Consider the following 25,026-nt stretch of genomic DNA (forward strand, 5'->3'; position numbering starts at 1 on the left):
ACTCCATCACCGAGCTCAAAAACCGAACTCAACAGCCGAGCTCAAAACCGAAGCTATCACAATCTACCAACATATAGGGTGTCGATAATATAATAAATTAATAAATCAGCTCGAAAAACAACGGATGACACACAGCTCTACACATTCTGGTTACAAGCAGCATACAGCCAATGTGTACGTACAAACAAGTGTATCTCTAGAGAGAGAGAGAGAGAGAGATGGCCCCATCTGGTATTTGTATGGCTGACCAAGTTTGAATTTAAGAGATAAAGAGATAGGAAGTAGAAGGGGAAGCTTAATTGCCAGAGAGAGAGAGAGGGTTGTTCGGAAATATTCTCTTTAACTTTGAGTGGTATTTTTAGTGTTTTTTTCAAGAAAGCCTCCAACAGATCTCTGTGAGCAAGACGTCGTCATTCTTGTGTTGTGTTTCAAAAGCTTATTAGAAAGTAGTATACTATAATTTGTGGTCTTGTTCTTGTGTGTTTTCGTCTATCCTTAGTTTGGAATAATACGAAATCATCCATCTGTTTGTATTTGGAGAGCTTGTTTGTTTTACTCTCCTTCTCCCAAATTACACTTAATCAAATGATGTCTGCTGATGTGTTTTCTCCCCAAATAAACCCTAACTCCAAACCCCCTTCTGCTAAAAAGCGAAGAAATCTCCCCGGCACACCAGGTATTAATTCAATTCAGTTCAATTCAATTCAATTCAATTCATATAAATGCATATTGATGATTTTATACATACATAGATCCAGATGCAGAAGTCATCGCACTGTCGCCAAAGACGCTTATGGCGACCAACAGATTCATCTGCGAAATCTGCAACAAAGGCTTCCAACGAGACCAGAATCTGCAGCTGCACAGGAGAGGCCACAATTTGCCATGGAAGCTGAAGCAAAGAGCTAACAAGGACCAGATCAAGAAGAAGGTGTACATCTGTCCGGAGAAGAGCTGCGTCCACCACGAGCCGGGCCGGGCCCTGGGCGACCTCACCGGGATCAAGAAGCACTTCAGCCGCAAGCACGGCGAGAAGAAGTGGAAGTGCGAGAAATGCTCTAAGAAATACGCAGTGCAGTCAGATTGGAAGGCTCACTCCAAGACCTGCGGCACCAGAGAGTACAAATGCGACTGCGGAACTCTCTTTTCCAGGTATATATTACTATTTCCATTTCAATTAATGCTCATCATGAGTTATCCAATAATAATTTATAAATCATTTATTGTGCAGAAAGGACAGTTTCATCACGCACCGCGCTTTCTGCGACGCCCTGGCGGACGAGAGCGCTAGGGTTGTTGTAACCCCCAACAATTTGAACGATTTATGTGGAAATTTGATGAATGGCGGAATTCAGAATTTCGGAAATCCGAATCAGCAGAAGCCGAGGCTGTCGCTTTGGTTGGATCAGGCCAACTCTGATCACAATTCAAACATGTTCATGCCTTCATCAAACGACATCGTTCAGATGGCGTCCAACAACCTCTTCGCCTCCAATCCATCCATGCTTAACTATTCAAATCTATCCTTATCCCCGCTGCAAGGGATGATGAAGGAGGAGGCCGAGACCCCGACCACGATGCCGGACTCTCTCGCTTCACTCTACTCCCACAGCCACAACTCCGCCACGGCTCTACTGCAGAAAGCAGCTCAGATGGGGTCCACAAAGAGCAGCCTAGCATTCTTTGGCAACACGGCCGGGCTGATGACGACCTCGTCCGCCAACAGAAGTGAGCTGCATCAGGTGTTTGAGAATCCCGCGGCCAATAATATCATGAATTTCAGCAACAGTCTCGGTGGCGCCGCTAATTCGGTGAGCTTGCATGGTTTCACGAGGGATTTTCTCGGCATGGGCGGAGACGGCGCTGGGCCGTTTCTGCCACAGGAGCTGGCTAAGTTCGCTTCGATCACTCACTTCACTACCAATCACTAGCCTTTTTCTTTTCTTTTTCTTCATCTCTTCCTTTCTTTTTGTTTCTTTTCATTTTTTTGTATGTGGCATATATAAAATAAGCATATTGTTGGAGGCCTAAACTGCAAACCTCATCATACATTCTTTCTTCCGTCTACCTTTGAATCTAATATTCCTCAATAAAAACAAACAAGAAATTCAGTTCACCGTGATTCATCATGTATATACAAAAGCATAGTAACAAAAATTCTGATATTACATCATGTATATACAAAAGCATATCATTTAATGTTTTATTCATTTTTAGATTTCTGATAGAACAAAAATTCCCTTAATTATTGGAAAATATTAAGGTGTAGTATGTCACAGACTCACAGTTGAAGCATAAATCCACCTGGGTGCGCAAGATTTCAGCAAATGCTGTCGCACTTGAGGGTGAAATAAAACAAAGAGAATTTTGTTGTTGGATTTTTGTATATATACTATGTATTAGTACAAATTAAAAGAGAATTTTGTTGTTGGAGTATTTCTTAATACTAGAAGTTATATATGCATTAAATTTTTGTTATCTTCTATACATATATAAAAGGTGAGTTTTGGCCAACATTTTGAATATTTGTAAATTTTGGGCAAAACGTTGAATATTTATTAGTTATGGATGTTTTGAATATTTGTGGACTTGATTTACGGCTGTTCGAATTTTCGTTATCTGAATTTGGAGTAAATTAACGGTTATACTCCAGTAATGCCACGAATGCCGTTTAATTTAGAAAGTTATATTGAATAACTGAAATTATTTTGTGAGAGCGGTTAAGGAGGATTAAATGCATGAAAACAACTACGCAGCCGTTTTTAATCATACAACAGATAGGAATATGAAACGTATGAGTATTTGAATCGGAGAGACATTAAATACATTTATATCACCATTCAATTATATACAGTACTATATAAATGGGCATGTATATACACATTCTCGCCCTATATATAATCCAAAATTGAACCTTCAATTCCCTCGGCAACCTATTCATTCTCAGACCTAAATTCCCGAAGATCCGACAGCGAAAATTCCATAGAGCATTGCTTGAAGACAATGAATATGGATGCTACACCGAAGAAGATGGAGGACTTACCGGAAATTTCAAAAGATGAAGCATGAAGAAGAGGATGGAGGCGTCTGCTGGCGACGTTGCGGTCAACAGCTGGCTAGCGACGGTGGCATAGTCCTAACCAACTACGGCGCATTAGGGTTTTAAATATTAGTAGTAATACGTTGTTTATTTAATACAGTACTTAAAATTGAGCCACCTTAATCATTAGAGTGCAAGTTTTTAGTTATTTTTCATTTTATTTTATTTTATGAAATCAATAGTTAGCAAAAACATAACAAAATTTAAATTGATGATTTGTTGATTGATTGATCATTAATTAATATCAATTCAATTCTTAATTTATGGGATTTGTGAGATTAATGACAATTTAGAATCAAGTTTTGAAATTCAGAGATTAGGCTGAATGGTTGATTAATTAGTAAATTGTTGATTGATTGGTGATGAGAGATTGATGGGGATATCGAATTGTCAATTCATTCTTAAAATATAGGATTAATGGCAAAAGATATTTAGTGCTATCTTCTTAATAATAAAAAAAACTCAATCGCAATTGTCTTTACTAACTGAATAGTGCCTTGATTTTTCGCAGCATACAAAACAAATTTTAAACCAAGCCATTTTACAAATAGTTAATTATATAAATAAATGACTAATTAATTTTACTATTTATAAGTCTATAATTCATCCTTAATTATGAATTGAGTTTTTATATATATAGAAGATTAGTTTGACATAATTTTGATAAAACTGATTTAAGAATAAAAACTACTCCATAATCTAGACATTTATGAATAAAAATCTAGATGTTGCCTTCCCATGCCTTAAATCATTTCACACCTTCCATTGAATATCATGAATACTGAAAAATGAAAAGAGTAATTACTTGTAGTACAATTGGTGGAAAGTTGTAAAATAAAATTTAGCGGTTACGATTTTTATTTTATTCAATGTGGCAATTTCCAAAATAGAGAGTTACTATTATTTTCTAAATGATGAATGATATACATTTAATGAGGAAATTCAAAGGACATGCGTATCAGCAGCCTATCTTTTACTATCAATAAGAGTCATTTCAGAGAAGAATGTCAAAGGGATCGTCCAAAGCAGAATACCAAAAGGGAATAATTCCAATTGCCACCAATTTTTTTATAATACCAACTCATAAACCAAAAGTATCATGTACTCATGGCCATGGAGGAAAAACGAGTGTGGTAGGTGGGTGTTATCATGTGATGGTGTTGCATCCCATACAATGTGGTTGTCAAAAGAGGAATATCCATTGCGATAAGCATGCCAAAATAAAATCTTTGAAGGGTTGAAAAGATGGAATCCACAAGAAGAGGAGTTATGCCTGCAGCTAGAATAATGAGTAGATAGATTTTTAAGAACCGAGCACTCGGCGGCTGACTATAGTTCTTTTGCAACGGTAGTGAAGGAGGAAGTAGAATGAGAGTAGTGTGAGAGATGGTGATGTGAATAGCTTCTACTACTATCATGGTCTCCCAATATGTTGGTATAGCTAATACCAACGTATTCCTCTAAAATCTATAGTAATATTTAGTAATTAATCATACTCAAATTGTTTTCATACTCATATATGATTATTACTTTTATGGTCATAGATATTTTATGCATTTAACGTTATATTTGTGATTTATTATTCTATATTGATATTTTGAATATTAGTATAATTTTTTAAAGTTGTAATAGAGATCCAAAAGTATTATAGTCAAAATATATCGGAGTATGTATTTGCGTTATTTAAATGTCAAATTGATTGAGTTTTATGTTTTTTTTTAAATTCTTATACATTTTCTTAATTTTAGATTTTGTACAATGATATCATTTTCCATTTCACTTAATTAATCGATAATGTGAAGTTAGTACCAAAAAAATAAATGAGACCCACATTTCTTATTAACGTTGTTTCACTATTGAAGTACACGTGTTCTTGATTATATATTGTTGTGTTTGTAGTTTTTGCATTAGATATAAAAAATTATTTTAATCACTATTTATAGGTTATATTTAATGAATGAATTTTTTTTTTATATATTCTGACTTTTACGCATAATAATTTCATAATATAATTTTGAAGAAAATACAATGGGTCGTGCGTATAATTGCTATAAAATACTGCTATGTCTTAGTGAGGAAAGTCAAATGTTTTTCCAATTGTTATGACATATGTTTAGAGTTTAGGATTTAGGATTTAAAATTTTAAAATGAAAAGCTTTTTAAATCAAATAACATAATTGTTATTGAAATATCAAATGTTAAATATTAGAAGTGATAGTAAATTTATTTACAAGATTTCTTCAGTTACAATATTATTAGTATTTGATTAAAATGACAAGCCAAAAGCTGAAAATCCCCAATTTAGTAGCATATGAAATGTAAAATTAAATCACACTGATTTTTTTACATTTAAACGACATCTTGACCTTCTCAATTCCAACCGTTCACATAGCCCTATTTAAAAACACTTTCTTGATATGCGCATATAAACAGATTTACAGACAAGATTCAGGCAAAAAACCTCCACTAGCAGTAAGGATTATCAAGTAGGCCGACTCAGTGTCAGATATCGAATACAGATCTAAAACCCCTAAAATAGAATAAGTGATCAACAAAGCAAAATTGAACTGGGACGGGGGGAGAATTTTATTGATATTTGGCTCATTTGTTGGTCATGATGAGTATATTTTGAATAAGTGATCAACAAAGTAAAATTGAACTGGGCCGGAGGGAGAATTTTATTGATATTTGGCTCATTTGTTGGTCATGATGAGTATATTTTAAAGTTAAGGGTTTATGATTTAGGTTTCAAGGTTTGGGTTTTCAGTGTATAGGATCACTATATTGCAATGAAATAAAGCTCGACTAGGAAGTGTCTCACCAGTGCAATCTTAAATTATTGCAACATAAACTTGCTCCTGCAGTTATAACTCAACGATTAATTCATATTTTCACATAATTAAAATGCTTTTTAATTTTAAGTCTGATATTTAAATGTCAAGACAGTTTATTAAAATGTCAACACAAATATGTGTTGAAATTTTAATGTAATTGTATTGACATTTTTAAGAAAAGTTAGCATTTAAATGCACTCTTGTGGCCATGTGGGGTTAATGTGATTGAAAAAGTATAATCCAGAGTATGAGGATGTCGAATATTCTTTTGTTTATCATTTCACAAATTTTATTTCGCATAATGAAATAAATATGAAGAAATTAAAATGACCCGTGCATCGCACGGGCGTGATACTAATTTAATATAAAATTAGGACATCTTTAAATATACTACTCCCTCCGTTCCGCGGCAGTGGAGGCGTTTCTTTTCGGCACATGATTTAAGAAAAATTGTGTAAAATGAGTTAAGTAAATGAAGAATAAAGTATGAATGAAAAAAGATAGAGTGACGAAGAGAGAATAAAGTAAGAGAGAGTAAAGTGAGTGTGGAGAAATGTGTTGATTTTTTTATTAAAAAGGGAAATGACTCGATTATTATGGATCATATCAAAAATTACAAAATGACTCCACTACTATGGGACAGAGGGAGTACTAAGGAGTAATCATATTTGCATAATTATCTATCTGGAATGTGATCAAACGCAAACTCTAAATAGTGTACAAACTCCAAACTTTGATCTGGACCATTAGAAAATGTCAACATATGATAAAATAATAGCAACAAAAATTTCAACACAGAGTCAACAGTTGAGGTTATGTTGGAATTGTGTTGACATTTTCTGTTGCTATTATTTTGTCATCTATTAGCATTTTCTAACGGTCCAGATCATAGTTTGAAGTTTGTACAATATTTAGGGCTGGCAAATCGTGCAGATTGGGTCGTTATTAGGTCAACCTGATAATGACCCAACCCAATAAGGCTTAACCTGAACCCGACCTGTTAAGGAAACTGTAAATCCGAACACGAACCCGACCTGCTACCTTCAAATCCGAACACGACCCGCACCCGACACGAACTCATTATCGACACGATATAATATGGGTTGACACGACACGATAACAACCCGAACCTGATATTACACGATTAAAACCTAATATTACACGATTAAACCTTAACTTTTAACTTAATTTACACAATTAAAATTCATTTTATACTATTTAAACCTAATTTATAAGAAATTAAAAAATTAAAGTAATATATATATATTTAAATTATAATAAAAATAATAATATTATTTCTTAATGGGTTACCCGTATCCGACCCGAACCCAACCCGAAATTATCGGGTTCTTAATGGATCCCGATAAGGACACGGATCCAATAAGACTTGACCCTAACCCAATAATTTCGTGCGGATTCGTGTCAGATTATGGTGTCGTGTCGAAAATTGCCAGCCCTAACAATATTTGAGTTTGCATTTTATCACTAACCTTATCTATATTGTATCTTAAAGTTGCAAGTCGAGATGCATGATCAAATTATTTAGTGAATAATGGACAAATATGACTTCCCACTATGTTTTGGTATCGTATATGATTATGTTTCATTATTAAAATATATTCTCGTAGAAGTATCAATTATATTTTCATATATTTTGAATCAATACAACAACACATAAAATTTATTCATATAAAAATGTAATAAATAATGATCAATTTTAATTGGTGTATAAGTGCATGGATGAAGCTAATGGTTAATTCATCCCGCAACCCTTATGTTGGCAAGAATAACTCAGACATATTTATAGGGTTAGGATTGAGAATTGATAGCCCAAAAAAATTGTAACTTAGAACAATCCTAAACCGAATAGCCTGCAACTCGATATAGTTGCCCTGAAATTAACATGAGCTCCATAAATAAGATAATTCTAATTATTTAATTTTCAATTTTCATTACTTTTATATTTTATATTTTACTTTTAACCTATCGGTATAAATAAATTTTATGAGCTAAATATTTTGTTTCGAGTAGAATAACATCATTTGTGTGCATTCATTTATTATAGGTTTTAAATTATCTGTACTCTACTTTATAACAATTACTTTTAGTCCGATAGGCTCAATAGATTTACCTTGAAATCCGAAAATTTAGAATTAGGGTTGAAAATTTATAACTCAAATGGCCCGTATCTAAATAATCCGAACATATTAGATTGAACCCGAATGAGTTAGCCTGACTGACATCTCTGGATGGGGCACTTAGCATTGATCAAACTTGAAAAGTAGATATTACCTGGAATTTATATTGTTGCATGAACGATAAGTTGTTGTCCGGTGTCATATTCATTTTGAATAGTAATTGGAATTTTGCTTTAAAAATTTTGATTCCTCATTATATTTCATTGAAACCGATGTTAGCGTAATTATTGATTGACTGCCGGTTGAAGTCTCGGGCCTATGGAGCGACCTCGTCAACTTTGGTGGCCTTGTTTTGTTTGTTTAAATGGGAAAAGGATTAGATACAGATCATACCAGAATAAATGTAGTACTACTACTATTCTATTTAACACGGTTTCAATAATTAGCAATAAAGATATTTCAGACTCTAAACCACAAAACACCACAATCGATCTCTTTAAAAGTACTCCCTCCGTCCCACTTTAGGAGTCCCAGTCACTTTTGCACCCCCGTTTTGTAAAAATCATAATAAATAGTTAAAGTGGAGAAATGATAAAGTAAGAGAGAAAATAATATAGAGAAGAGTCTTGTCTACATTATTATCTCTCTTACTTTACCATTTTTCCACTTTAACTATTTATTATGATTTTTACAAAACAGGTGTGCAAAAGTGATCGGGACTCTTAAAGTGGGAAACAACCTTCATTTACAATATTAAGCTTCAGTTAGTCAGTATGTGATCTAACAAATAAACATGCGGACATGCCCTTATTAAAAGAATTGGCCTTAAACTAGTAAGTAGTAGTAAGTAATTAACTAGCTTAGAGCATTACTTTTGCACATTTATTATATCATTACTCTTCAATAACAGTAATGCTATGCGGCCACAAGTTGGTATTTCTGTAAATAATTGCAAAAGATAATATAATAAAATAATAGTTTAGTTTTACACAATCACCCTTTCCTTCCAATTTTGGAGAGAGAATACACATTAATTTCAAATTAAATGTTGAAACTAATTTCTGTCTTCACTAATTACAAACTCTATTTCCCAAAATAATTATTATCGGATCCTAATGAAGTATGTACGTTTATTGCACAATTATTCTTGAACTAATGAAGTATGTACGTTTATTGCATATCAAAAAAATTTCATTATAATTAAATAATTTTTTCATTAAAGAAAGTTCCATTATAGTCGAGATAATTAATATATTTTTCACTCTTAATTTATTTGCTTTCATACTTTACTCTTTATTTTATTCAGTTTTCTATTTTTTTATCGTTTACTTTATTATCTATATCTTAACACATTAAACATCTACTCCCTCTGTCCCACGAGAATATGCACTTTTGTAGTTCGTCTCACAAGAATATACACTTTCTAATTTTGAAAACTTTTTACTCTCTAATGGCGTGAGATCCATTCTCCGCTAACAATATTTTTATTTACTTTTTCTCTCTACCTCTCTCTTATTTTGTCAATGTTACATTAAAATTGAGACGAACCCAAAGTGCATATTTTTTTTAGACGGAGAGAGTATATTTTAATTGAGAGAATAACATTTACTGTGACACTCCAAAATGGATAAGTCTAATCATATGATTACATTTATAGAGAACTGTTCTGCTGCACAACTTGTGTGAGCATCTATGAGCGCCTTGTGATCCACGTAGGATAGATTCCTAATTTTTAGTTGATTTTGTTTTGATTTCTAATCTCCAGCCTAATGTAATTAGTCGTTTTATTCTATATGGTAGGCGTAGATTTATTATCCTTTTTTATATTTTTCTGCAGTCCTTTACATGTTTTCTCCATAGATTTCAGAAATTTTGAAGTATGTTCTCTCTCTGGATCTTCTCTTACGTTCTCTGACCTATATATACTTGAGCGAGTTTCATCAGATTTGATCAGGTAACATTTTTAGTCTATTTATTCATGAGAGTATAAGAAATATCATTCAAGTATCAATGGTATGAACTACTCATATCACCTAATAGTTAAGTAGGTTTGGAAGAAAGCATAAAATCAAAACATCAAACACAAAATCATGAGCAAATGACGTATAACAACTCCCAAATCCTATTCTAATAATCTAATCAACCAAACTATTAGGCCTAAAATCATTGCGTACGAATCACGATAATTGTGCCTAAAATCCAAATTAACTATTTAAAAGTTCAAAAGAGTATCGCAATATTCAAGAGTCACAAAAAATTTGAAAGTGCCATGCTCTTTTTTTTTGCTACACTGGTACAACAAATTTTGGATGGCATTTTGTTGTATAAGTTAGAGAAATTATTTATGATTCACTACATCTTTCTCTTCTAGTATAATCTTCAAGATTATGGAGTAGTCTTGAAGAATTACACAAATACAAGATCCATTCCACTACACATCCCTTTTTTCTTTTCATTAAATTGAGGAATTCGACCATTTGATGGTGTCGTAGTGCCGTTGAACTCCCCCACCGTCAAGACAAAGAAGAAGTAACGATATTCAAAATTCTGAAATATAAGGAGAGAGAGAAAACGAATAGAAAGGGAAATAAAAAAGGATAATTCTATGCCTACCATATAAAATAAAAGGATATATATAATTAAATAGATTACTTAATATATTTAATAATAAATATATATACTCCTAAGTTTAATACTAATAAATATATATTTTTAATTAAGTGATTCTTAAGTTTAAATGACGACTTATATATTTATATTAATATTATATGTAGTTACACTGTATTGATTTTAGATTTAATTTATATGTGCTAATTTAAGATTTAATTAATCATGGGTTCAACTAATAAATTGGAAATATCAGGTGAACAATTAAAGTATTCATTTTAAATAAGTTTTCATTTGGTGAAGCCGAAAGAAGGCAAGACAATTTATTATATCAAAATATGCATTATATGTCAGTTAACTATATATCGAGAGTTTTGTAGTAGTAGTATTAAATAAGGGTAGAATCGTCCTAGACAATTATTGATTTTGAGGTGAATTGATTTTTAATAAAAATTTTTTATTATGATTGGCCATAATATGACCATTTAGCATTACTCTTTCTATAAAGTTGTTGTATTCGACTAGTGAACATCATGGGCCGTTTTCATCTTCCCTTTTTCTTCCTCCTACAAGTAATAATTGTTCTATAGACGAATACACATTATCATTCTATTCTATTTCTTTCCCGATGAGATTGCATCTATTTTTATTCTACTTTTCTATTATGAGAAATCAATCACACATTAGAAAGTTACGTATAACGGTCACATAATGATATGATTTCTCTTAATAAATAATACAACCAACAAGTAATTGAATAAATAATAGTACTACATGATTTAATAATGTTGAATTTAATTATAGGTAAATACAACCAAAGCGATCCATCTTTATTAATTAATTGATCACTCAAATAATGTGTAGCTAAGGAGTGGGGAGAACAAAAAGGACCCTAAACGCAAAACACAGCAAATTAAAGCAAGAATTTGAAAATGTTGGACCTTGACTTACCATATTATTTTAGTAATATTCCTAAGATGTCGAAATTAGGGCAGAATGTAAGGTGATCCAATTAGAAAGGTTATGGGAAGTATATATGAAAAAAGATTCTCGAAAGCAGACATACTTGTCTCATGCATATGTTTTACCTTAACCACTTTTCTTAAAATGCAGCAAAAGAAAATGAAAGCACCAAGATAGAGACTTCAATCTTGAGATGGCCGATCATCTACGACTTGATTTTTAAAACAATTTTTATATGACTTTTTTTTACATTGGGTCACAGGTTGAATTTCTGTAGCAGACGTTGACTACCCTTACCACACTTTCTTTTGGGAATAACCGAATCTTTTCACTTTATGTGACCTTCTCCTATTATTTGGTTTGGGTATTATTTTTCTTCATATGATCCACAAATAAATGTTAATGATTTTGGTCTAAAACAAACATCTATATATATCCATAGGCTAATTATGTGCATTTTCATCGTTTTAAACAAAAAAATTGGGGAAATAAAAAAAATAGTGGACATAGTATATACGTCGGTTATTTGACTGCAGGCTGCAGCAATTAAGATTTAAAACAACAATTTATTTACTGCCTCTTTTCATTTTTTACTAATCCATTCCTAAAAATAGAAATGTTTTCTTTTTTTTTAAGGCGTTTGTATGAATAGAAACACTCAATTTTAGGAAAGTTCTTGAGATAGAGATTCATTTTTCATTAACACACTCTTTCCTGTTATCTCTTTCATAATTTACCAATTTTGCTTTAAAACGTTCTAAAAATTTCTATTTTTAGAAAAAGGAGGGGGTATGTCTGGACATTTTTTTATTATAGTAACATTTACTAGTAATTCACAAAAGTTGTCAAAATGCTTCCAAGAAACCAGAAATGCAAAATTCACACTCTTAACCAACCGTTTAAAAAAACCAGCCTTTGTTGGGCGTTAAGTGAAATTCAAATTAGTTAGACCGACAAGGCTTTTTCGGAATCTAGGCCCATTTATTTTCGGTTATGCAAGCCCAAACTTGAAAATAATGTTAAAAGGCAAATAGTTTCACACGTGGCAAACGATTATAGGGTAATTCAACGTGGAATGGCTGTATAGAATCTAGCCCGCAGGCCCAATCACCGAACTTCATATGTTAATTAGAGCTTCGCATAAGATTAACCTATAGTTATTTCTGTTTGTTCTTTTAGTATAGATTTGCCTCAAAATAGGAGGCTGCAACCTCGTCGTGGAGATGGGGATGAAGCTCTTTGGTTTTGATTCAATGGCTCCAACAGGCTTTCTCTACGCAGCATTCATTCTAAACTTCGTGTGTTGCTGCCAGCTTCTCCTCCTCCAACCGCTCGTTGCTGCAGGTTTGTTAATTTTTTTATAATTGGATTAACTACTCCTTTTGATCTGCTTTTAGCTGCATATCCGATTTTCAGTTGCTGACCTGTTCTACTTAAAGAACTGATTAGCCTTAATTTCTGCTGTTTATGTTAGAATTAGGTATCTATGAATGTTCTCTGTTTTCACATTGTTGTAAAGATCTTATTCTCGGAATTATTTGATCGTTAGGCCTACATTTAGCCACATCAAGTGAGGGGTGGCCTGTATTTGATATCAATAACCAACTAGTTAGTTGGATACCAATACCATCAGCTTTCTATGTTTCAGAGTCTAGACCCTGTAATAGTGCCTCATGGTTTTTAGTCTGTGGAAGTAGTCATCTCTGGAAATAAGGTTTATCCTTTGTAGCAGTGTGACTGTATATTGGTTGTTGGTTCATGTGAAGTTAGATGAATGAGATTAGAACATGTCCAAATCCCCTTCAAATTATTAAGAACGGCACATCATCAACTGTTTCAGCAGTTGTTTAGGAATTAGTTAAATCAAAGACTGCATGTATCCTTTCATCTTTCATCATCTTCATGCTCTCTTTCTGCTATTCAGTACAAATTTAGCATAAATGTATGTTGGGTTCACCTAGAGTTCTATGAAAATGGAAAGTGGAACCTTGTTTGCCAATCTTCAAGATTTCTTCTTTAGGAATAGTATGGTTTTTAACTAGTTTTGGAAGATAAGTGCTATGTTGGATTGAGTGCCAAAGTTAATATATGAAGATTGGTAACACATGGATTACTTGATTGTTCTATGATATTGGCTAAAGTACCTCATACTCTAAGCATATACTTACTTTTTATTTAATAAGCAGATGACCAAGCAGGTGGTGCTTCTCTCTTTGAGAGAGTTTCACAGAGTATCAAAGTGAAGAAATATAGTGACGCTCTCAGAGACCTAAATGCTGCTATAGAAGCAGATCCAGCACTTTCAGAAGCATATTGGCATAGAGCATCCATTCTTCGTCAGCTATGCAGGTCTTTTTTAGCATCTATGCTAAACTCAATAACTGTACTTGTATCTGGGCAGATGAACAACTTTCGTGTTGTTCTTACTTGTTCTTGCACTTGTAAATTCATTAGTAGCTTGAGGATGACATTTGGTTCTCCATTGCTTCTTTGTTACATCTCCCACTCCATACTCTGAAAAACCTAAATCTGCTTCTTCTCTGAGCATCTACAAAATGAATCTTTAGCCAGGATTTTATTTTGGTCAGATTAATTATATTGTTTGGATTTATTTAACCTGATAATTTTATGTGATTGTTTAGGTTTTTATTTACATTTGCTAGAGCATACTCCATGTCACTTACTGTTGGATAATGGGTTTCAAGTCATTCTTTTGCGTCTGATTGATAAATCATATGATTCAGGAAGTTTTTTGCTAATGTAGATACGAGGAATCAGAGGGGAGTTACAAAAGTGTTTTGGAGATGAATCCTGGGAATTCGGCAGCAGAAAAGGAGCTTTCGCAGTTATATCAAGCTCAGAATGCCTTAAATTCAGCTAACAACCTTTTTGATTCAGGAGATTTAACCAAAGCGTTAGAGTATATTTATAAAGTTGTACTTGTTTTTTCTCCAGAATGCTATGAGGTTTGCCTATTTACTTTGTCCTATATGAGCAAAGTACCAATTATTTTGTTTTTTGTAAAAGCATTCAGTGTAAGTTTCCCGTCATTTTATTTCAGGCTAAATTTCTTAAAGTGAGGCTATTGATAGCAGCTAAAGATTATTCAAAGGCCATATCTGAGACAGGATTCATTCTTAAAGAAGACGAAAATAATTTAGAGGCTTTGCTATTGCGTGGTCGTGCCTACTATTATTTGGCTGATCATGACATAGCCACTAGGTCTGTTGAAAATCTTTTAAATTATGTAGCATTGCATTTAATTTATTTTTGTTTTTTAATTGTTTTGAATATTTTCTCAGGCATTACCAGAAAGGTCTTCGGTTGGACCCCGAGCATGGTGAGCTGAAGAAGGCGTATTTTGGATTGAAAAACCTCCTAAAAAAGACAAAAAGTGTAATGGCTTGTTCTTTCATTTTGACTTAGTAATTTGCACTATTGCAGCATTACTACGATCAATCTAAATTTGATTCATATACTTGCAGGCAGAAGACAATGCCGGTAAGGGTAAACTACGCCTAGCAGTGGAGGATTACAAGGCTGCCCTTGCTTTTGACCCAAACCATACTGCACACAATATACACCTTCATCTTGGACTGTGTAAGGTCTACGTGAAGCTTGGTAGGGGGGCTGATGCGGTAAAGAGCTGCACAGAAGTACTAGAAATTGATGGAGATCAAGTTGAAGCTCTAGTCCAGGTAATTATCTTCAACCGCTAGGCATATTGTCCTGAAAATGGAAAGGGGTTTGGGAAGGTTAAACTTGAATGTTTTTTGACCTGTGCCTGGTGGGAAATGATATGCTACATGCCTTATGTAGCTCCTTATGCGGGCACCACACTCGTTCGAAGCACGTTTATCGTTGTTTACTTTGTTTTATAAATTTAGTTTGATTCTATTACTTTAAAAAATGTTATTGAAATTTTTAATTTCACAAAATTCATAAAAGTCAAAAGCTTGATTTGTTCGTTTACTCTATAACTTTAAATAAATGAATAAATAAAATAACAAATCAAGCTTTGATTTTTATGAATTTTGTGAAATAAAAAATTTCAATAACATTTTTTATTGTATTAGAATCAAACTAAATGTATGAAATCAAAATAAACAACGCCAAATGTGCTTCAAACGAGGGTGGTGCTCACATAAGGTATGTTGCATATCATTTTCCTTTGTATTGCATATCATTTTCCTTTATATTGAATACATATATATTCTAATTTCTAACAATAATTCACAGAGAGGTGAAGCGAAGCTTTTAGTTGAAGATTGGGAAGGAGCTGTGGCTGATTTAAAATCAGCTGCTGAAAAGTCGCCTCAGGTTAGTTACTTTACCGAGATGCTCTGTTTTCTGCTTGATTTATATGGGCACTATTTCCATCCACAAAATAGTAGGCATACTTGCTTAACCCGTAAAGGTGTCTGCAAAATAAACAATTACGGGTATCTTCAACATTGTAGGAATAAGTGGTTGTTGGAAAGATTAATTTGGAGTTCCATTGAATTCTGGAGATGCTTCTATATGCAGTTCACAAATTCATTGAATCTTTATTATGTGTTTGAGGGACCTCTCCGATCTTGTCCCCAAAGTAATAAGTAGTTGCGATTTGTATCTTTCAGATTCATATAAGTTCTGTTGCTGCATTGAGTTGCATATAAAAACAAAATATCCGAACTATTTCTTCCACTCTAATCATTGCAACTTCAGCAAGAATGGAGGGCATACTGTTTTAGATCATGTATCTTCTATAACTTTTGTGAATGATAATATTCTAGTTTGATACAGAAGATTTACACATGACTGTTGCCACCTATCAGCTTTGTACTTGGACCCAGTAGTAAATCACTGTAATCTATTTCAATTTCCTATTTTATTTACCATCCATGAGGGAAGAGATCTAACACCGAGTTACATTGTGCCACATGTATGATAGTATCATAATGTGAGTACTTACTTTTGGCTTGCTGAGCTCCTATAGATACATAAAAAATTCTGCTCATGAAAGTGTTTTTTATCTAAATAATATTTTCATATAAATGACCACCTTTGGTAGGATATGAACATCCGTGAAGTGTTAATGAGAGCCGAAAGATCACTGAAGTTGAGCCAACGAAAAGACTGGTACAAAATCCTAGGAGTTTCAAAAACTGCATCAATATCAGAGATTAAGAAGGCCTACAAGAAGCTTGCATTGCAATGGCATCCAGATAAGAATGTCGACAACAGAGAAGAAGCAGAAGCTAAATTTCGTGAAATAGCATCTGCATATGAGGTAATAGCTTCTTTATGTTTTCTGCCACACCGTTCCACAGATCTGTTGCTGCGCTTCTTGTTATTCGACTGTACCAGATTTTAGAAGCCACTGCCAGCCTAGACAACTGGATTTATAGTATCTTAGTCTAATGATGAAATAAATGTGTGATAAACTTCGCCAAGGAAGGTTATTGGATTTTAGGCTTACATTGCTTATTGAGCTGACAAGATGCCATTGTATAGGTCAAATAGGTTTTGGAAAATTTCCTTTTAACATAAGTGTGCATCCTCATCTACTCTTTATGTTTGTTAATATGTGTATCTCTGATATTTCATCCTAATCTTTGTGCAACTGTTATTTTAGTGATGATGTGTGTGCGCTTTCTCCACAGATTCTGGGCGACGAAGATAAACGTACGAGATTCGATAGAGGAGAAGATATCGATGATAATGGTATGGGAATGGGTGAAGGGGGATTTAATCCTTTTGGTGGAGGGGGGCAGCAATTTACGTTCCACTTCGAAGGAGGATATCATTTCTAAACATTTAACATTGGTGTTTTACCAAGAATGACATTGACCCTTGATTTTCTTTGGAGTATCAATTTTTGACTAAACGCTTGTAGGAGCTGTTCATTTCTTTAATTATGTACTCCCTCCGTCCCGGGCTACTCGCTCCTTTCCTTTTGGCACGAAAATTAAGGAATGAGTGTATAGGAAAGTAAAAAATGACGGCGGTAGGTGAAATTTTTTACTAAAAATGGAAAGAGTGCAAGTAACTTGGGACGCCCAAAAAGGAAATAAGTGCGAGTAGCTTGGGACGGAGGGAGTACAAATTAAATTGGGTGAAAGATGGGAAATTGCTCGAATACTATGAATTTCTTCTGCATCTGGACTCTGGACTTTGGGAAGATCCACTTATATGGAACTGTTTGCAGACAGTGATGAAGCCAGGATTTCGATGGTGGGGGGCTCAAATCACCGTTAACAAATGTAGGGTATTTATCGTTAACAGATATGAGATATTTTCTTGTCAGTGCATAGTGATTATCGTTAAAAGAGATGCAATTATCGTTAAAAGAGACGTCGACGTTGACGTTGATAGATCATACTATGACAAGAAATTGAATCAATGTAAAATGAACTTGCAGATTAAGATACTCTATCTGTCCCATAAAAGATGTCACACTTTTTTATGCACTCGTTTTGAAAAAAATGATACTTAATAAATAGTTAAAGTGGAAATGGAAAGAGAATAACGTAACAAAGGTTTCTCTACATTATTCTCTTACTTTACCCTCTCTTTACTTTAACTATTTATATATATTTTTCAAAACGAGTGTAAAAAAAGAAGGGTGATATTTTGTATGGGATGGAAGGAGTATTTAGTAATGTTGTACTATAATAATAGAATAGATTTTTGTGAGCGGTTGTGTGAAAAACAAAATTAAAGTGACATAGAAAATTAATAAAAAGATTAAACGCATATTTTTTGGAGTGAGATCATTTGTAATAGGAAACATTTATGAAATAACTAAAAACTACTACTAAACTTAACTACATAAATTAAATTGAAATGAAGAAAATCGCATGATTTTTGAACTAAGAGAATTTGGAATTAGCAATTAAAACAGATAAAGAACAAGGGCATATTTTTAAAGTAAGATCATTTTTTATTAAGGAAATAATTTTAAAATAATTATTAAGAACTACACTAAACAAATGAAATGGAGAAAAATTGCATGTGTTTTTGGACTAAGATAATTTGGAATGAAGAAGTTCAATAGAAAATAATTAAAAAGAACAAAACTAAACTAAAAAGAAGTGAATCAACTAAATAAGAACTGTATTTCAAAATGAAATGGAGAGAGCCAAATATTGATCCTGGGGTCTATTATATTGAAGACTATTGCTCCAACCATCTAAGCGACACAATTAACAAAATAAATGCAATATATATATATATATATATATATATATATATATATATATATATAAATAGTAATAGGTACAAAAGCTGAGGGGCCCATGGGCCCCAGGCCTCGATGTAGCTTCGTCCCTGTTTGCAGATACAGAATATTGGTATTTAATTATACAATAGCTAGGTGCTGAAGTCCTTATTTTCAAAGGATCGTTATATTTATAGTCCTAAAATGATTGGCTTGTGAATCTTCATAGATAGATCTATGCTTGTGTGCCCGGAATTTGGTAAGACATGCCAAATATGCACCAGTCGAAAAATTCTTTGCAACAATCCATAAATATAGCAAGACCACTGAAAAACGTAATTGTCATGCAATCATGGCAAATCAACATATGCAACAATCATCTAGTATCTCTATGTCCCAATCTTATTGACAATGTCATGTTTGTTTTGTTAGGATTTTATTTGAGAAAGTAATTTAATTCTTTAACTTTTAGTAGAATTTAGTGTTTGATTTAATTATTCATTAAATTGGTAAAGTAATCAATCCTGAAAAACAAGGAAAGTAGTATCCATGATCGTGATTCCTAGCTTTTTTTAGATTTCTATTTCAGTTTTAGAATTCTTACATATTTAAATATTTAATGGAGTATAATTTTTATTATTTTAAAAAACTATTATAGTAATAATAATATTATTATTGTTATTATATATTACTCCCTCTGCCTCGGTCAAGATAACACATTTCTTAGTCGACACATAATTTTAAGAGTTGTTGGTTTATGTGTTTAATTAGAGATAGAAAATGTGATTGTATGTAGGGGTGGCAGGACGCGGAGATCAATTGATCAAAATCTCGAGAGTGGATGTGGATGGTTGATCGCCACCTCCTTCTCCTGGAGGCCCTCCGGCCAAGGAGAGGAAAGGAAATAGAATTTCAGGTATCCCAACGGAAGCAAATTTAGTTCTCGGGTTCCGGCTATACCCGATCCCGACCCAATACCCGGCGGGTTTTGGGTACCCGAAACCTGAAATTATGGGTTTGGGTACGAGTTTGGATGGTTAATGTTAGGATTTTTCGAGTTTAGTGTACCTGAAACCCATATTAGGGTATCCGACTAATACCCGATTAAACCCATTTAATTATGTATTTGTGATAAATATTTTTATTTAGTATACGGCCTATGGTCGGTAGGGTAAATTTATTTAATCACATTTAGATTTATGAATGTTTTTAGTATAATGTAACCCGATTTATGGTTTGTTTGACATTTTATTGTTCTATTATCTAGACTTTAATACTTATTTACATTTGTATTATGTTTTAAACATCATGTTGCATTATTTATGTTCTTGTACTTGTTATCTTTTCAATATATAGTTATGCTTTCTCCATTTTATTTATATGTTTATTTAAAATCTTTAAAAATATATTTTAATCTATTTATGCCAAAAATCTTTATTTTGAAATTAAGTAGTGTTTATTTGTCTAATCTAGAGAAAGCCAAAGCATTAAAATTGAAGTTTGAACTTTTAATATTAGTCAATAAATAGTACTATTGTGTTATTTTTAATAATTTATATTCTCATCATAATATAATTTATATAAATAGAATATATAAATTTGAAATATAATAATTTTGGGTTTATGGGTACCCGATTAGTTGGGTTCGGGTACACGCATCGGGTATTAGGGTATCCGAATTCACATACGGTCGGGTATGCTATTTTTGAGATTTCGAGTTCGGGTACCCGAATTTTTGGGTTTGGGTACCCGTTGGTACCCGAATTTGCATGCCTAATTGTATGTATTAAATAGAGAGAGAAAGAGAGTTTAGAGTGAATAACACAAATGGTCTCCGAACTGTGTTTTGCACGCAAACGTTACCTGAACTTTACAAATATCATGGGTAGTCCCTGAACTAAGGTGTAATCACATTCATGGTACTTTTTCACTTTTCATCACAATTTTACACCAAAAATGCCCCAAGGCATGAAATGAATTTTTGGACATTCATATCTACGTACTGAATATGATATTTTTTCTATCTCCTTAGTATCAGATATAATATTTTCTTATAGTTTGAATACCTAAAATAATATTTTTTACTTCACTTTTTCAATCACTTTATGTCAAATCATCTTTCACTCTTTCTCAAGTAAAAAATTAAAATAAGAAATACTATAAAATTCTTAAATATATTGATTATAAAGTTAAAATTATAAATTTAATTATCAAAATAATTTTTAACTAAATTTTATTTTGATTGTGATTTGATTATTTTTTTAATATTAAAAATTAAAATTTTAAATTATCCCTAAATTTTTAATTTTTAGTTTTTAATTCATCCAAACTTTTAATTTTTAGTATTAAAAAAATAATTGAATCACAATTAAAATTAAAGTTAGTTACAAGCTATTTTGAAATTATATTTATAATTTTAACTTTAATAATTAATTTATTTAAAAATTTATAGTATTTTTTTAGAGTGAACTACAAAAATAGTCCCTGGACTATGGGTTTATCTCGCCCATAGTCCTTGGACTTTAAAAATATCATCAGACATCCCTGAACTAAGGGTTTATCTCAAATTTGGTCCTTTTGTCATTTTTATACGAAAATACCCTTTTGAGCATTTGGGCAATTTGGTCTTTTTACACTTTTAACATTTTAAATCTGATATTATTTCAGTGATGTACTAAATCTGATATTATTTCAAAATAATCATTCTTCTTCCCTTTTGTCATCCTTCATTTTGTTTCTTTATTTCAATATTAGATTTAATTTTATAAAATTAAATTTTAAATTTAGACTTTTAAATATCAGTAATTTTTTTAATTAAAACTATTAATTCATGGAGACTATAAATATTGATTAAAACTATTAATTTTTTTATTGAATATAATATTCTGCTGAATTGAAGAAGTACAGAAAAATAATATTAATCATGATGGAAAAATAAGAGCTATTCTATTTAGCCTTCGTTCGTTTGTTATAATTGTTTGTGATTAAATATTATGAAGTTGACTAAAAATTTAATACTACTAAAACTTTTATATAGGAGTTTTTTTGTTGAAATTTTCTAGTTAGTTTTGATTGTTTTCAAATAAATAAATGAAAATTATATTAGTAGATGCATATTTATTTCAGAATAAATAATGTTATATGATCTATTTATGATAAAAACTAATAAATATTGATTAAAACTAAGTTGGCGTCGACATACCTTATTGATTAAATATTAGACACAATCAAATATTGATTAAAACTATTAGTTTTTGTTATTTAATAATTTTAATAATTAATTAAAAATTATTGATATTTAAAATCGAAATTTAAAATTTAATTTTATAAAATTAAATTTAATATTGAAATAAAGAAACAAAGTGAAGGATGACAGAAGGGAAGAAGAATGATAATTTGGAAATAATATCAGATTTAGTACATCACTGAAATAATATCAGATTTAAAATGTTAAAACTGTAAAAAGACCAAATTGCTGAAATGCTCAAAGTGTATTTTCTTATTAAAAATGACAAAATGACCAAATTTGAGATAAACCCTTAGTCTAGGGATGTCCGACGATATTTTTAAGGTCCAAGGACTATGGGCGAGATAAACCCATAGTCCAGGGACCATTTTTGTAGTTCACTATTTTTAAAAAAAATTTACTTTATAAAGTTTTAGAGAAAGAGAGCGAAAGATGATCTGACATAAAATGATTGAAAAAGTGTAATCATTTCAGAAATATCATATTCAATACTCAATAGAGATAGAGAAAATATCATATCCAATACCTAGATATAAAAGTCTAAAAATACCATCCATGCCTTGGGGACATTTTTTGTGTAAAATTATGATGAATAGTGAAAAAGTACTATAAATGTGATTACACCTTAGTTCAGGGACTACCCATGATATTTTAAAGTTCAGGGACTACCCATGATATTTTAAAGTTCAGGTACCGTTTGCGTGCAAAACGCATAATTCATGGACCATTTGCGTAGTTCACTTAATATTTAATTGAGGAGAGCAAAGTGGTTGGGTGTATTAATTGGAGAGAAAAACTTTCCAAAAATAGAAATGTGTCATCTTATTTGAAACAAACTAAAAAGGAAAGTGTATCATCTTAACTAGGTCGGAGGGAGTAATAATTAATTTTTCTATCATGATTTTTATTGAATTATTACAGATCTGATTCTTTTTAGTTTAATTCATTTATCGTGTTTAAGAATTTCTATGCATATTATTTAATTAGGCATGCTGAACCACTTAATTTAATTAATTTTTTCCAAAATATTGTAAGAGTTCTGATGACCTTATTCATTCTACTAGAGCAAATTCCATTAAATATATTTTTGTATAATAAAACCTTGATCATAACATCTTTTGAGAAAAATATCAACTTTGACAGAGACATGATTCTTTAAAATAACAATACAGACTCTTCTTGTATGTTGATCATCGTCACCCAAGATGTCATGAAACTAGATTACAAAAAATCTGCACATATTGATAAGTCGAAGTAGCATATGACCAACATTGTATGCTCAATGTTAACGAGAAGTGCATATCTCAAGGCTATTATTCATTCAATGCTATGCCAAACTCTAGTGTCATCAATAATCCATGATCGAGAGTGACTTTAGTTCAACACTAGCAACCATTCACAATATATTGTCCACATATATCTAGGTTAAGAATATCAATTGCTGACTTCCACTACATGCCACCGACTGAAAGATCTTCAGTATTCATAAGTGAGGGAACTACCCTAATAGTCCCTAATCTTGTAAAAAAAATACACTAATAGTCCCTGAAAAAATTTTATATCATTTTTGGTACTATAAGTCTAAAATAACCCTAGGCACCACAAGTGTGAATATTTAGCGTTTAAGAACATTTTAGACCTTTCCGCTCTACAATAATTACTTGACATCACCTCTATCTCTCTCACGTTCCTCTTCATTGCCATAAAGAAAGCTAATTGACATTAATGTCTATTACTCCATGTTACTATCAATCTTGATTTTTTATTCTTTTTACCTTTTACCTGAACTAATTATAAGCTAATAACAAGACTAAGCTCATCAAGTTTTACAAACAATGCCAACAAGTCGCTTTCTCAAGTTAATTCATAGTCAAAATCAGATCATGTATTGCAAAATATTAGTTGGTTCAAAATTCTAGAATTTTTTTTTGCCGATTTCAGCTTTGGCAATTTTAAATTGTAAGTAGTAAATTTTTCGTGATTCCACTCTCGAACAAAATTGAAATTACTTGGTAATCGAGCATGGATACATTTTCAAGCCATACAATTATTCCCAAATCAGCTTTTCAATACAAAATTTCCCTTGTCCTTAGCGGCGGAGAATAGTGCCTCCGGCCGCCGAACAACACCGGAGCTGCTCAGCAGGCGAATCTGATGAAGCGCACGCCAACCATCGTCCTCACCACAGACACCACCAATTTCAGAGCCATGGTGCAGAAATTCACCGGAATCCCCACGCCGCCCTTCAACACCTCCTCTTTCCCTAGGAGCAGCCTCGATTTCTTCGGCTCCAGATCTTCGCCCCTTCGCCCAGAAGGTTCACTCCCCTCACGCCTCACCCCTTTTTCTCCACCACCAATACCGCCGCGGCGCTTCCTCCACCTCCGTCAACTACCACCCCCCAAATCTCTTCAACATCCCAAACCAAAACCAAAACATTCTCACATTTCTCCTCCAATCAAACCCCAAAACCAAAGCATTATCAATGACAATAGTAATATATACAAATAAAGCATCTTGATTACACTTCTGCTTATACATATAGCAAAGTTAACATGAAATTAAAGAAAAAGGGATAAGAAAGAGTTATATAGATGATGGATGGGTCTGCTAAGAGCATCCACAACGGCGGCCGTCCCGGCGGACGTCCGCGTGGGACGTCTGCCATTAGGCAGCACGGAGGCGGACGCGGACGTGCATTGCGGACACCGGAGTTCCACGAAATTCCGGGGACGTCCGTCGTGACGTTCGCCATTGCGGTGACACGACGAACGTACCGATTTTTTATTAAAAAAAACTCTATATATACGGCTCGTTGAACTTCATTTCATTCACACCACTTGTTTTAACGAGTTTCTCTCTCTCTACTTTCATTTCTTTGGAAAATAAATGGAGCACTTCGATAGTGATTCCCTCGCCACGAGTGAGTCACAAAT

General features: G+C 32.6%; 2 protein-coding genes across 2 annotated transcripts; both read left to right on the plus strand.

Moving 5' to 3' along the window:
- Positions 1 to 273: 273 nt before the first annotated feature.
- LOC121797370 (zinc finger protein BALDIBIS-like) lies at positions 274 to 2,032 on the plus strand. Its single transcript, XM_042196125.1, has 3 exons — positions 274 to 676; positions 753 to 1,152; positions 1,232 to 2,032. Exons 1-3 carry the CDS (start codon positions 586 to 588, stop codon positions 1,929 to 1,931), a joined length of 1,191 nt encoding a protein of 396 aa, XP_042052059.1. The 5' UTR covers positions 274 to 585; the 3' UTR covers positions 1,932 to 2,032.
- Positions 2,033 to 12,775: 10,743 nt separating this feature from the next.
- LOC121797243 (dnaJ protein P58IPK homolog) lies at positions 12,776 to 17,565 on the plus strand. Its single transcript, XM_042195999.1, has 9 exons — positions 12,776 to 12,986; positions 13,829 to 13,991; positions 14,407 to 14,608; positions 14,704 to 14,864; positions 14,945 to 15,038; positions 15,128 to 15,340; positions 15,882 to 15,962; positions 16,696 to 16,914; positions 17,288 to 17,565. The coding sequence occupies exons 1-9, from the start codon at positions 12,866 to 12,868 to the stop codon at positions 17,435 to 17,437; spliced, it is 1,404 nt and encodes a 467-aa protein (XP_042051933.1). The 5' UTR covers positions 12,776 to 12,865; the 3' UTR covers positions 17,438 to 17,565.
- The last annotated feature ends 7,461 nt before the right edge of the window (positions 17,566 to 25,026 follow it).

Source organism: Salvia splendens, chromosome 3, assembly GCF_004379255.2.
Source record: "Salvia splendens isolate huo1 chromosome 3, SspV2, whole genome shotgun sequence".
Lineage (NCBI taxonomy): Eukaryota > Viridiplantae > Streptophyta > Magnoliopsida > Lamiales > Lamiaceae > Salvia > Salvia splendens.